Source organism: Colobus angolensis, unplaced genomic scaffold, assembly GCF_000951035.1.
Source record: "Colobus angolensis palliatus isolate OR3802 unplaced genomic scaffold, Cang.pa_1.0 Scaffold45, whole genome shotgun sequence".
NCBI classification, from domain to species: Eukaryota; Metazoa; Chordata; class Mammalia; order Primates; family Cercopithecidae; genus Colobus; species Colobus angolensis.
This window is the reverse complement of record NW_012117932.1, coordinates 8489083-8504760: the sequence shown is the minus strand read 5'-3', so window position 1 is coordinate 8504760 and position 15678 is coordinate 8489083. Positions and strand designations below refer to the sequence as shown.

The following is a 15678-nucleotide window of genomic DNA, read 5'->3' as shown; positions in this document are numbered from 1 at the left end:
TGGTCATAAATTACTGCCATTTTACATCTTGGGACGTGGCAATTACATAAAGTAAAATGTTCACCCCTGTTGTCTGAATTGCAAAAATGATAAAAGCATTTTTTCAGACTCTAGAAATTCATGATGTAGTCACATGCCACCAATTATCCATACATTAAAAATGAATAAAATGTAGGAATAAATATAAACTTATATAGAAGGCACGTTTCCTTTTAATGGGTTTTCAGGCAAAAAAAAAAATTCTCAAATAAACAAATCAAATGAATGGATCTTGTGTTTTCTATAAAAATGTAACAAAATCCTAAATTCCAGCAAGTTATCTACATGTTTTAATATAAGCAATGTTTCATATAGATATCAAGGTGTAATATAGCATATAAAAGATTTCTTCTACAAATGGGCTTAAATATTACGTTTCGAGACTTGCGAAGTAGACAAAAAGATGTTTTCTGTATTTGTGAGCAACTCTGTCTACTGCTTGAATTGTTAAGAGAGAGTCATTTGGGCCTCACTACAACCAATATAAATTCATCAAAATCTTGTCTGGGATACATGAGAACTCTGTCCCCAATTCCAGCTAACCCGAGAAGGACTATATCCACAGTCTCAAGAGGAAAGGCAGAGCTGTCCAATCCCTCAGAACCTTTTAGATTTGCTCCAAATGAGAAATGTGGGGACTGTGTGTTCTGGGCGGTCAGGTCTGGAAAATGGCTCTGCAGGCTCTTGACAGTGAAACAGTGGTCATCTTACCAGACATGTATCTGATTTTCAGCCTCAGGCTAATCCACACAATGCTTGGCCATGCCTATGATTAACAAGCAAAAGCAAAATCTGCTTTCACAGTTTATAAAACCTGGATAGAATAATATTTTTCAGCATTCTTGGATAAAGCAGTTCTGCATTTTTAAATTGGGACTGCAGAAGTGACTGTCTATAGTTGTGAAATATAAAAAATGGTACGTTTGATCAGAAAAGGAAGCCTGTGCCTGGCACTTGGAAAGATACTGAGCACCATAACCATAATGAGAAAATAGAGGCTCTGTGAATGTTAATACGTATGACACCCTTTGTCAAACTAAGCTTCACTAGGAGGACCTGTACTCATAGAAGAATGTGCTTTAAAAGTATCAATTTTCCACAGTCGATGATAGAGAAAAGTTCATTTGCACCAGAATGCTGACAGTCACAATACACAGCCTGATGTACATAACAATACAGTTTTCTTTAAACAGAAGTTCTTCCTCCTCTAATTCAGGAGTCAGTCAGAGCATAAATATTGTATGTTTCACTTTAGAAACTGATTGTCTTTAAAAAGCAGATCTGGATTATTTTGCAGGGTAGAAATGAAGGCTATTTCTGGCATTCTTGCTCAAAAAGTCAATATATGTACATTAAATATAAAAAAGGGTCTCTTTCACCTCTTTTGTTGGGTAGCATTGACTACATAAAGAACATTGCTTATCCCTTGGTCTAGGGCCAAGTTCATTTCTGCTAGGAAGCTGAAATACTAGAAGTGATTAGAGTTCCATATTCTAGATTGGTCTTTCTTCTGGAAGGACATCATCTTTCCTTTACTTTTATAAAAAAAAAAAAATCATGAGAAAGCTTCAGCTGAATTGGTGAACCAGTGCCCCTTCCATAGTTCATGCTGACAATGTCCACTGCTGAGGGCCAGAAATACTGAGAAGGCTGTAGGAACAAATATGTCAAACACAGCGTTGTTTTTTCCCTACCAAAATGTAGGATCTTTTTGGCATATAATACATGATAGCAGCTATCTTGAGGATATTTTAAGAACTTGGTTGGGGTTTAATCACCCATTCTGCTTGAGGATTTATACGATATACATCCAATATATAAGCATCTGGATCCAAGCAATGCTCTCCTAAAAGAAAAAGATCAGAGAATAAGTGTACATTTGTGTGTGTGTTTGTGCACGCACACATATGTGTATGTGTGTGTTTGTGAGGTTCAAATAAGGTTAATACAGTTCTCTTGGCCAAAGTAAGTAGACATATGTTAAGGTTTCTTAACAAACTCTTCTTCCCTCTTCTCCCTCTCTCCCTTCCCTTCCCTTCCCTTCCCTTCTTCCCTTCCCTTCTTCCCTTCCCTTCTTCCCTTCCCTTCCCTTCTCTCCTTCCTTCCTTCCTGACTGTGAAGTATGGGTATATCAAATAAATCTCATGTGAAATTGTGGAAGAAAGCAGACATACCATCACAGGCAAATTGTTCCCTTGCTTCATGGCATCAATTAGAAAATTATGGCAAGGGCCGGGTGCGGTGCCTCACACCTGTAATTCCAGCACTTTGGGAGGCTGAGGCGGGCAGATCACTTGAGGTCAGGAATTTGAGACCAGCCTGGACAACATGGTGAAACCCCATGTCTACTAAAAATACAAAAATTAGCCAGGTGTGGTGGCAGGTGCCTGTAATCCCAGCTACTGGGGAGGCTGAGACAGGAGAACCACTTGAACCCAAGAGGCCGAGGTTGCAGTGAGCCAAGATCGTACTACTGCACTCCAGCCTGGGTGACAGAGTGAGATCCTGTCTCCAAGAAAAGAAAAAAGAAAAAAAAGAAAAGAAAACTATGGCAAGAACTTGTTTCAGGTATAAACTCATCATTCATATGCTAATACATGTCCTCCAATGGTTTTATAGATAGGTACTTGACCAGAGCTAGAGAAGATTGAAGTCAAGTTCATTTTAGGAATGGTCATTTTGTTTCTTTACTATGGGATGTAAAGCCCATAGGTAGGAAATCCCAAAATGGTAACAACTAAAAGATCATTCCCTGGGGCAAACGTATTCGAAAGTCTTTACGCGCAGTGTGCTTGAAATGTATGCTGAAGTCTCAAACAAAACTACCAAGAGCTGCCTGCACGCTCGGTTGTTTGATTCCTTCACTTACCAAATACTAATTCTGTGCCAGGCACTATTCCAGGGGCTGGGTTTACAGCCATGTATCAGTCAAAAACATTCTAAGAGCAGCATAAGGCAATTAACAAAGAAATATAATATCAAGTAAGTCCACTGGTCATAAGAACATGAGAGAAAGGCCAAGCATGGAAGGCGTGTTCGGGAGGGTGCGAGGAAGGGGGGTCTCGCTGAGAAGCTGATTTATCGGCAAAGACCGGCAGAGGCCAGGGACTGAGAAGTGAGGCTGTCTGGAGGGAGGGCATCCTGGGGAAAAGTCAGAGCACATGCAGAGGCCCCAAATCCAAGCCTGCCAGGTGACTGGATTTACAGGTTTAGTGTTTGACGGGACCCGTGGGATAGAAATTTCAGGGGCGTCCACATACAGGTATATTTAAAGCAGTGAGATGGATTGAGCTCACCACGGAAGGTAAGTGCAAATAGAGGAGAGTTCCGAGGACTGAACCCTACCGTTCTCCAACCTTGAGAGGCTGAGAGGACAGGAAATAAGGGGCACAGGGGCTTCAGCAGCACAGCCAGGAAAAGTGGGAAGACAGTCAGAAGCTTAGGGCGTCCTTGAAGTCAGGTGAAGAAAGTGTTCTTCAAAGGAGGGAAAGATCAACTCAGGCAGTTCTAAAAACAGACGAGTTGTGTGGTGACCATGACAAGAGGGCGATTCTGGTGTAAGTGCTGAGGGACAGAGCGTGCCTGGAGTGGCTTCAAGAGAGAACAACGAGGAAGAAATTGGAGTGTAGACACTGATTCAAGAAGCTTTTGCTGTAAGGTGGAACAGAGAAACGGGAGTAGACTTAAAGGGGGTCAAGAAAGAATTTTGTAAAGGTGAGGGAAATTGCCAATTTTTTAAATGCAGATGGAAATGCTGCAGCTGGGAGGGAAAGGTTGATGGTGTGGGAGGGTGGAGGGTGCTGGCGAGAGGAGGCGCTGCCCTCAGTGGGAGCACAGAGCGCCCATGGGACTGTGAGGATATTCACAGACCAAGCGGGGAAGTTTTGTTGATTCCTCCCCTGCTCCCCCAGGGAAACAGAAAGAATGAATTTGGGAGGAGAGTGAAAATAGGGAAGTTAATCAAAATGGTGTCATGCTTCTGAAAGTTCTTACAGTATTCTCTGCTTTGTTTTGCATTGAGTCTCCAGAGAGACTTTCCAACTTCAAGTCACATTGAAAAGACCCAAGCCAGCTAGGCACGGTGGCTCATACCTGTAACCTCAGCACTTTGGGAGGCTGAGGTGGGTGGATCACTTGAGGTCAGGAGTTCGAGACCAGCCTGGCCAACATGGTGAAACCCCATCTCTACTAAAAATAAAATAATTGTCTGGGCATGGTGGCGGGCACCTGCAATCTCAGCTACTAGGGAGGCTGAGGCAGGAGAATCACTTGAACCTGGGAGGTGGAGGTTGCAGTGAGCCAAGATCATGCCAATGCACTCCAACCTGGGCAACAGAGCAAGGTTCCGTCTCAAAAACAAAACAAAACAACAACAACAAAAAACAAAACAAAACAAAAAACAGGAAAAGATCCAAGCCTACTCCATATCAACACTAAAATATTCTCATTTAAATTTTGAAAATATTTTAGAAAAGTTGTGCAACTGTTCTCACATGAGACAAAAATATCAGAAACCTACTGATTTTTAGTTTTCATCTGAGAGATTCATAAAATATACCTGAAATAAAATAGTTTTCATCTGAGAGATAAATAAAATATAATATGAATATATTTCTTTTAGAGTAATCAGAGAATTGAGCAGTAGAACTTATTACAGTATGCTTACCTATATTTCCTCCAATTTCATATAACCTTTGGTTCTGAATCTTAATACATTCTGATGAACCATGACTGAAAAAAAAAATGAGAAAGTAATGTAATTTTAGTACTCTATCCTGATCTGAGGTAAAAATGAATGTTAAACAACCAGGCAACAAATAATTCATTATACTTTGACGAAATATATCCCACAAAACTGCATCATGACAGAAGTTATGATAAAAACAATTGTTTTTCTGTCTGACACAGACAAGAAGCTGAGGCCCGGGGAGGACGGGACTGCTCCCCCCAGGATGGGAAGCCGCAGTGCTCCACTACATAGAGCCCATTGAGGCCACAGCTACCAGCTCCATTTCAGGGTAGTTACTGTTACTGACACATCAAGGCTGGCCACAGAGCAGCTGCATGTTTAATACTGCCTTGTCGTTGGCCATGTTACTCTCAATCCAAAAGAAGTCAGGTTTTATTTCTGCATTTGCCAAAAAATTGAATGGGATTATCAGCCCATGTCACATTTCTCAGTTTGCCTCATGCTTTGCAAGGTGTCTAAGGCTGACTTCATTGCAACTCTCTGCCCCTTAATAAAAGCAAGTCATGGCCGGGCACGGTGGCTCACGGTGGCTCTGTAATTCTAGCACTTTGGGAGGTTGACGCGGGCGGATCATCTGAGGTCAGAAGTTCGAGACCAGCCTGGCTAACATGGCAAAACCCCATCTCTACTAAAAATACAAAAAATGAGCTAAGCGTGGTGGCATGTGCCTGTAGTTCCAGCTACCCGGGAGGCTGAGGCAGGAGAATTGCCTGAACCTGGGAAGAGGAGGTTGCAGTGGGTGGAGATCATGCCATTGCACTCCAGCCTAGGCGACAGAGTGAAACTCCATCTTGAAAATAAAATAAAATAAAATAAAATAAAATAAAATAAAATAAAATAAAACAAAAGCAAGTCACAGGAAACTACCGCTCAATTTAATTTTTCCAGCCCAGACTAGAATGCTGGGTTAGAAGAGTCTGAATGACCATCGCTGACCTCCATCCCCATCAAGGAGTGACTTTCAGCTTGGTTACTTCAGTAATTGTCCTGGCCTCTCCACTGTGAGGAAGATGCAAGTGTGCCCTCTTTTTTTGTTGTTTTTTGTTTAATCGAACTTTCATTTGAGATGCTGTAGGTTCACATGTAGTTGTAAGAAATAATACAGGCGCATCCTGTGCACCCTACACCGATTTCTCTCGATAGCAACATCTCACAAAACTCTAGTGCAGTATCACGACCAGAATGTTGACAGCCATTCAGGGAAGATGCAGAACATTTCCAGCCCCACAAGGCACCCCCTGCTGCCCCTTTATACCACATTCACTCCTTCTCCCCATCCTACCCTATCCCCATCCCTTACCCCGGGAGCACTACCCTATTCTACAGTTCTGTAAATCGGTCATTTCACAAAGGTTAAACAAATGGAAACATACAGTATGACACATTTTTGTACTACCTTTTTTTTTTTTTTTCTCCCAACTTGGCATAAATCCCTAGAGATCCACCCAAGTTGCTGCATTTTTATTGCTGGGTAGTATTCCACGGTATAGAGGAGCCAGTTCTGTAGTCACTCACCTGCTGAAGGACACCTAGGCTTTTTTCCCCCCACCCCGCCAGTTTTTGACTGTACAAATAAAGCTGCCATCGGCATTTGTGTACAGGTCACATTGTGTACAGGTACACATGTGTACACATTTGTGTGCACACACACGTTGTGTGCCGGGTCATATGGCAGCTGGAGATTCAGTTTTTTTAAGAAACTGCCAAACTATTTCATGGAGTGACTACATTATTGACATTCCTGCCAGAAATGCATGAGCTACCCCAATTCTCTGTATCTTTGTCAGTATTGGGTGTTGTATTTTTTATTGTAGCCATTCTTACAGGTGTGTAGTCATATGTAATTGTGGTTTTAATTAGCATTTGCATAATGGCCAACGATGTTGAACATCTTTCCATGGGCATAGTTGCCATTTGTTTATCTCTTTGGTGAAATGTAATCTGTATCTCTTTGGTAGTGTTTGTTCGTGTCTGTTGCCCACTTTCAAACTGGATTGTTTTTTTAACTGTTGAATTCTGAGTGTTTTATTTTTATATTCTAGATACTAGTCCTTTGTTGGATGTGTGGTTTTGCAAATACTTCATTCCAGTCCTTAGTTTGTCTTTTCATCCTATTCACATGGTCTTTTAGAATGTCAGTTTTCCATTTTGATGAAATCTAATTTATCAATTTTATTTCTTGTGGGTCACATTTTTGATGTCAAGCTCTAAGAACTCTTTACTTTTAGATCACAAGTATTTTCTCCTACATTATTTTCTAAGGGTTTGATAGTTGTACACTACACACGGAAGTCTGTGATCCATTTTCAGTTAATTTTTGAGTAGGTGTGAGGTTTAGATCGAGGTTTATTTATTTACTTTTTGCCTATGGACGTCCATTGCTTCAACACCATTTACTGAAAAGGCTTCCTCCATCGAATTGCTTTTGTACTTTTCTCAAAATCAGTTGCTGGAATAGCCAAATTCATAGAGACAGAAAGGAGAAGAATGGTTGCCAGTGGCTAAAGGCAGGATGAACGGGGATAGAGTCTCCGTGTGGGATGAGAAAAAAGATTTTGGGTATGAATGATGGTGATGGTGGCATAACAATGTGAATGTACCTAGTGCCACTGAACTGTCCCTTTGAAATGGTTAAAACACACTTTTATGTTACGTATAGTTTACAATAAAAATATTTTAAAAATCAGATGGGCCTATTTGTGTAGGTCAGTTTCTGGGTTCTCTATTCTATTCCATTGATCTAAGTGTCTATCCCTCCCCCAACACCATACTATCGTGATTACTCTACCTTTTACATAATCAGCCTTAATATCTAGTAAAGTGATTCCTCCTACTTTATTCTTCTTTTTCAATATCATTTTAGTTATTCTAGCACCTGTGCTTTTCCATACATATATTTTTAGAATAAGCTTGTGCATGTTTACAAAGTAACTTGCTGGAATTTTGACAGGAATTGCATTAAACCCATAGATCAATTTGGAGAGAACTGATATCTTTACTGTGTTATCTTCCAATCCATGAAAATGATATGTCTCTCCATTTCTTTAGGTCTTCTTTAATTTCTTTCACCAGCATTTTGTAATTTTCAACGTATAGATCCTGTAAAGCTCTACTTAAGTTTATGCTTAAGTATTTATTTTTAGAGTGACTGTAAAGGGTATTATGTTTTTACTTTTGGTCTTAATTTCGGTTTCCACATTTAAAATGTGTTCCAGTGTTCCAGTGTGATTGATTTTGTGTTAATCTTGTATCCTGTGATCTTGTTGAACTGACTTATTAGTTCTAGGTCTTTTTAAATTTTTATTTTATGAACTATGTATGTAAATAATTAGGTCATCTGCAAATAGAGCCCATTTTATTTATTCTTTTAGAACCTGTATGCCTTTTATTTCTTTTCTTCGCCTTACTGCAGTGACTTAATATTCCAGTAGTATGTTGAGATTGATGAAAGTGGGCATCCTTATTCTTGCTCTTAGAGGGAAAGCATTCAGTCCTTCGTTGTTAAGAATGATGTTAGCTGGATATGATGTTTTGTAGATAATCTTTATCAAGTTGAGTAAGTTCTCCTCTTTTCCTAGTTTTCTGAAAGTTTTTATCATGACTCGGTGCTGGATTTTGTCAAAGGTTTTTTTCTGTATCAATTGAGATGACTGTATGGGTTTTCTCTTGTTGATATGACTAATTACATTGATTGATCTTTTTAATGTTAAATCAACCTTGCATGCCTGAAAAAAATCCCAGTTGGTTTATTGTATATAATTCTTTTAATAAATGCTAGGTTAGATTTGTTATTTTGCTGATAATTTTTAAATTCTAAATTTATGAGATATTGGTCTCTAGGGCTTCTGTTTGTTTTTTATAATTTTTTTTTTTTTTGGTATTAGGGTATTAATACAAGCTTCATAAAATGAGTTAGGGAGTATTCCTCCCTCTTCTATTTTCTAGAAAAGATTGTTCTAGATTACTCTTAATTCTTTAAACATTTGCTAGTTTTCTCCAGCAAAACCATCTGGGCTTGGAGAGCTTTTAAAAACTTTAAAATTATAGATTCAGTTTCTCTAATGGTTATAGCACTATTCAGCTAGTCATTTTCATTTTGGTTGTATTTTGGTAATTAGTGTTTTTTGAGGAATTGGTACATTCTAAGTTTTGAATTTATTAGCTGTGAAGTTGTTACAGTAATCCTTTTTATCCCTTTAATGGAAGTACTATACTAGTGATACCCCATTTGACTTTGGATATCCTTGATGTGTGTCATCTTTTTATCTTTGTTAGTCTTTCTAGGAGTTTATCGATTTTATTGCTTTTTTAAAAAAGCAACTTTTTGTTTCACTGATCTTTATCATTTTCCTGTTTTTAATTTCACTTATTTCTGCTTATCTTTATTAATTTGTTCCTTCAGGTTGTTGTAGGTATATTTTGCTCTTATTTTTGTAGTTTTTAGAGGTAGGAACTTGGACAGTGGATTTGAGATCTTTCATTTCTATCATAAGCATTTACTGCTATAAATTTTTCTCTCAGCACAGCTTTAGTTGCATCCCACATAATTTTATTTTTAAAATTTTATTTATGTATTCATTTTTGAGATGGAGTCTCACTCTGTCACCCAGGCTGGAGTGCAGTGGTGTGGTTTTTGCTCACTGCAACCTCTGCCTCCCAGGTTCAAGTGATTCTCCTGACTCAGACACCTGAGTAGCTGAGATTACCGGTGACCGCCACCATGCCTGGCTCATTTTTGTATTTTTAGTAGAGACGGCATTTCACTGTTGGCCAGGCTGATCTCGAACTCCTGACCTCGTGATCCACCCGCCTCAGCCTCCCAAAGCGCTGGAATTACAGGCATGAGTCATCGTGCCCAGCCTATCTTTCTGGATTCTATCTTGTTTTCTTTATAGAATTTTTTAGTATATTGCTTTGTATGGCTTGGTGGTTTCTCTGGATATTACAGAACGTGTGTAACTTATTGCAGTTTACTGATATTGATGTTTTACTAATAAATGATATGTACTTTTATTAGTTTTATCCTCACACTTAAAAATTAATGATATTTTTTCCTTTAAAAGTTTTTATATTTCTATCATGGTAAAAGACACATAACAAAATGTATCATATTAGCAATTTTTAAGTGTATGGTTCAGTGGTATTAAATATATTCATAATGTTGAACAACCATAACCAGCATCTGTTATCAGAACTCGTTTTATCTGTAAAACTGAAACTGTATGCCTATGAAACAGTAAATCCCCATTTCCCTCCCTCTTAGGCCCTAGCAACCACCATTCTATTCTGTCTCTATGATTCCGACCATAACTAAGTGGAGTCATATAGTGTTTATCCTTTTCTGACTGGCTTATTTCATCAGCATAATGTTCTTGAAGTTCATCCATGTTGTAGGATATGTCAGAATTTCTTTCCTTTTTATGGCTGAATCATATTTCCTTATATGTATATACATATTTGGCTTATCCGTCCATCTGTTGATGAATACTTAGGATGCTTCCATGTTTTAACTATTGTGAATAATGCTGTGAACATGAGAGTAAAATGTCTCCATGAGGTCCTGCTTTTAATTTTTTGGCCATGTACCCACAGGTGGAATTGTTGGATCACATGATAATTCTATTTGTAACGTTTTGAGGAATCACCATACTGTTTTCTACAGTGGCTGTAGCATTTTTTACACCCCCACTTCCCACAAGTGGTGCACAAGATTTCTGATTTCTTCTCATCCTCACCAGCAATTGTTTTTTTCTTTTTCTTTTTTTAAGGTAGTAGCTATTCAAATGAGTGTGTAGTTCTATATATTCTCAGTTCTTTGAATTCAGAATCACATAAGTTAAAGGAGGACCACTGATGCATGCATAGATTTCATTTTTAAAATGGAAAGATAATCCTGATATTCTGGGGTAACTAAATTTTACCTATTTTACTCTGAAATTATTTTACCATTGAAAAGTGGTAGTTTTAAAAAAACTGGTAAGATCCTAGAAACAATTTTAAAATAAATATTTAATTTTAGAACTCTTTTAGATTTACAGAAAAACTATGAAGATGGTATAGACATCCCATATGCCCCACACCGCTCCCCCCGTTATAAACATCTAATATTAATGTAGTACATTTGTTACAATTAATGAACCAATATTGATACATTATTATTAACTAAAGTCCATACTTTATTCAGATTACCTTCATTTTAACCTAATGTTCATTTTCTGTTCAAGGATCCTATCCAGAATTTCACATTACATTTAATAATTGTAGGGGGCTGAACAGTGTGCCCCAAAATTCATGCCCGCCCTAAAGTTCATAATTTGACCTTATTTGGAAATAGGGCATTTAGAGATGTAATTAGTTAAAGATCGTGAGACTAAATCATCCTGGATTTAGGGGGCACCTAAAATGAGTAAAGATGATGTGAAGATGGGAGAAGAGATTGAAATGGCGTGTAAGCCATGGAATGCCAAGACTGCTGTCAACCACCAGAAGTTATGAGGGAGGCATGGCAGAGTTTCTCCCACTGAGCTTTTAGAAGGAATCTACCTGCTGACATCTTTATTTCAGACTTCTGGACTCCTGAACTGTGACAGAATACATTTCCACCTTTTAAGCTACCCAATTTGTGGTCATTTGTTATGGCAGCACTGGGAAATTAATATAGTAGTTGGGTCTCCTTAGACTGCTCTGATAATTTCTCACAGTTGCCTTAGTTTTGGTGACCTGAACAGTTTCAAGGAGTACTGCTCGGGTATTTTACGGAATGTCCCTCCATTGGGATTTTTCTGATGTTTTTCTCATGTTTAGATTGGAATTATGTGTCCTTGGAGGAAGATCACAGAGATAAAGGGCTGTTTTTATCGTATCAAGGGTGTACCTGGATACTATCAACACAACTCATCACTGCTAATATTAACCCGATCACCTAACTGAGGTCCGATTTCTTGGGTGTAAAGTTGCTTTTTCCCTTTTTACACACTATTTTTTGGAAGGAAGTCACTCTGCATAGACCACATTTAGGGAGTGGGGGTGCACCACCATTTTAAAATGTAATTGTCTTAAGTGTGTCCTCTATGTACAATAAGCAATATATCAGATATAATTTTTGCTTCTCTCACCAAAGGTGATTTTAAAAATGCATGAGAAGTAGGATAGTTTATAGCCCTCTTTGTACCCACTCTGATGTTCTCCTTTCCTTTCTGATGTTCTAAGCTTTGTTATAATTTCCTTTCTGTTTAAAGAACTTTCTTCAGCCATCCTTTATGGGTCAATTTGTTAGCAACAAATCTCTTAGTTTTCCTTCATCTGAGAATGTCTTGATATCTCCCTCATTTCCAGAAGGACATTTTTGCTGAATATAGAATTCACAGTTGACAGGTCTCACTCTGTATTTCCTCTCCTTTTATTCTGTATGACATTTAGCTCATTTGTTAGACTCCCATAGGTCCCTGAGGTTGTGTTCATTTTTTTTCTGGTTTATTTCCTCTCTGTTGTTCATAATCGATAAACTATTGATATGTCCTCAAGTGTGCTAATTCTATCCTCTGTTATCTGCACCCTACTACTGAGCAAGTTTTTTCACCCATTCAGCAAGTTTTTTACTTCAGTTTTTGCACTTTTCAGTTCTGTAAATTTCCATTTGTTGTATTTTTAAATAACATCTATTTCTTTGCTGATATTTTCTACTTTTTCATTTGTTTCAGAATTCATAATTGCTTGTGGAAGTACTTTTTGTGACAGTTGCTATAACATTCTTGTCAGAAAATTCTAAAATTTGATTTAGTTTTGTGTTGACATCGTGGTTTGTTTTTCTCATTCATGTTGCGGTTTTGTCTTAATGAGTGATTTTGGGTTGTATTGTGAACATTTTGGATATGATACGATGAGACTCGGAGGCTCATTTAATCTTCATTTTTTTGGCATGTAGTCTTCCTGTTGAGGTTTAGCACAAGGTCTGGGTGGGCATGTATGTTCAGTTTCTTGCTGGGCCCCACTGAAAGCAGGACAGCAACTGACTCTGCCTCATTGATTCCAATTGGGAGTGTGAGATCAGCTGCCTGCTGGGCTCTGCTGCCACCAGGGTGGTGGAAAACAGAAGCTAACACTGCCTTGTTGCTGCAGGCTGAGGGTGAAGTTCAGCTACTCACTGGGCCCCATTGACACCAGAAAAGAGGAGGGGAAGGAGCAGAGTGTCAACTGTTCCCACATCTTACCCCTTTCCACCAGGTGTCAGGTGGAGGCTCAGCTCCCCACTGGGGCTGACTGATACTAGTAAGGGCACCAGGGAAGCTCTGCTTTGACCTGCCTTGTTCAGTTTTGCTCATATGGTTGGGGGAATAGGCTCAGCTCCCTCAGGGCCTTACTGACACTTGTGCTAAATGGCCTGCCTTGCACTGCCCCACTGCTACTGTGTTTCATTGCTGCTGGGTGAAGGTGAAAGCTTAGCTCACTGCAGGACCCTGCAGACACGAGTCTGGTTTGGAATCAGACCACCCACCTGGTTGTGTTAGGTGGCACGTGGTGGATGGCAGATCCACTCCCTGCTTGGATCCACTGAAACCATGGGGCGGTGGTGTGTTTTTTCTGTTGGTATTTGGCTGGAGTAGGGCAGATATTGCCAGAAAGGTTTTCTGTGGTTAGGCCACCCCTTTACCTAATCCTTTGGCTAGGCTTTCCTTAGAGCTCTTTTTCATCTGTGCATATTGTCAGTTGCAGGTTGGAAGTTTCCACGGTGTTCTGTCTGGGATACATGGGAGGGGATAAGGAAACTCCCAGAATTCACCACTGTGTCATTTCTCAAGGCCTCGTCTTTCCACGTTTCAGAGTCCTTCTCTGCTTTTTGTTGTGTTACCATCCAGGGTTTACTAGTTGTAAGGGAGAGTACCTGAAAGCAATGGGTCTTCTCCCTGCTTTTTTAACTTAAACACACGGGAGTCTGAGTAGGCAGTCAGAAATAAGCCTCTAGTGAAAGATGCGAAATTGGGGCCAGTTTACAACACTTTAACTGAAATAAGCCATAGTTCTAACAAGTAAAGAGAACGGATAGGGCAAATTTTTTTTTTTAAATTATTATTTTAAAAGTTTTTTATTTCCATAGGTTTTTTTGGGAACAGGTATTTGGTTACAAGAGTAAATTATATAGTGGTAATTTCTGAGATTTTGGTGTATGCATCTCCCAAGCAGTATACACTGAACCCAATTTGTAGTCTTTTATTCCTCACCCTCTTCCCCCTTTTCCCCCTGAGTCCCCAAAGTCCGCTATGTCATTCTTACGCCTTACATCCTCATAGCTTAGCTCCCACTTACAAGTGAGAACATACGATGTTTGGTTTTCCATTCCTGAGTTACTAAGATTTTTTGAAGAAGTTGTTATAAAAGATTTGAATCTATCAGGAGTCATTGGTTCTAATTTATTTTGATTAGAAACATTTTCTTTCTACAAAAGGTCTACTTGAGAGTACAAAGTCAGCTTTGTATTATCTGTAACTAGAAGTCTATTGAATACCCAAATCCCTTGAATGGTATTTGAAGTCTCTATATGACTGCCTACGTGGAGGTGTCCAGGCCGATAGCAAAGAGGAATACATGTTTGGGGCTCCTATTCACCTCTGTCTACTCTTCTTTTTCTCTTTTAACCCATTTCCCATTTAGGAAGGAAAGTGCAGCTTTTCTCAGTGCAGTATTCTTGGGGCAAGTGGGAAACGGGTTAACGTGTGTGTATATATTACACATAAAACGCACAAGTCAGAAGTACACAACTTGATGAATTTTCACACATCATATAATCTAATACCAAAAGAAAAAAAAAACTTCCAAGGCCATCAGCATGCCTTTCTGGTCACTATGCCTTCCTCCACCCCCTACCTTCCACTACCCCCTTTAGTGGTAATTTCTGAGATTTTGGTGCACCCATCTCCCGAATTTTTCTCCTGATGGTACAAAATCCTGACCTCACACCATAGATGACTTTTACTGGCTACTTGTTTTTCTTTTAATTTAAATTTTATTGAAGTAATTGTAGATTCACATGTGGTTGTAAGACATAATACAGAGAGATTCTTTGTATTCTGCCATTTTCCCCAATGGTGACAATTCACAGAACTACAGCATAATGTCACAATCAGGATACTGATATTAATACAATCTACTTATCTTATTCAGATTTCCCCATTTTACTTGTACTCATTTGTGTGTGTGTGTGTATTAATTGCAATAGAATTTTATAGAGGGTCAGTTATCCATCACCACAGTCAAGATAGCAACACCACAAGTTCCAACACCACAAGGGTCCTTCATGTTGGCCTTTAGTGACCAAAACCATCTCCCTTCCAAATCAACCCTCCCAACCTCTGACAACTAATCTATCCTCCATCAATAAAATTTAATTTCAAAAATGTTATACAAATCGAATCATGCAATATGTTAACCTTTTCAATTGGCTTTTTGCTCAACAAGGCTACTTCTTTTCAACATGACTGGAATGCTTTCATTTTAAGGCCCATCCATCAGTCTTACTAGAGACAGCAAATCATATATGCTCTACAATGGATAAATAAGTGCTTCTCATCCTTTATAAAACAGAAGACAAATGTTTATTCTTTAGTAAGCATGTTCAGACAAAAATTGTCATGATCTGTGCCCCTTCAAGGTGACCATGGCAGATTTGCAAAAAGAATTTTTGGAAGTATCATCCTGATTCTAAGAATTATTAGTAGTATGTTTTAAGGAAAGTAACAGCTATGGTATCCACTTAACTACATAATCTCTATCTGATACAGGCATGTTAAAGCCAATGCAAGTCTAGGAAAATGTTATTCCTGAAGGACTATCGAGACATCCACCAAACTAACTTGCTATATTTTCATACAAATAAAAGGTAAAACTCGGGCAGG

At 38.8% G+C, this 15678-nt stretch overlaps 1 protein-coding gene across 2 annotated transcripts in view; it reads right to left on the bottom strand.

Moving 5' to 3' along the window:
- Nucleotides 1–1706: 1706 nt before the first annotated feature.
- Nucleotides 1707–15678, bottom strand: part of ARHGAP28 (Rho GTPase activating protein 28) — a 194043-nt gene continuing 180071 nt past the window's right edge. For both annotated transcript variants that reach the window (XM_011957810.1, XM_011957811.1), the window contains 2 exons: nt 4706–4770; nt 1707–1885 (listed from right to left, as the gene is read on the bottom strand). In XM_011957810.1, the coding sequence (XP_011813200.1) occupies nt 1791–1885; nt 4706–4770 (160 nt within the window). In that variant the 3' untranslated portion in view covers nt 1707–1790. The remainder of the gene's footprint in view (nt 1886–4705; nt 4771–15678) is intronic.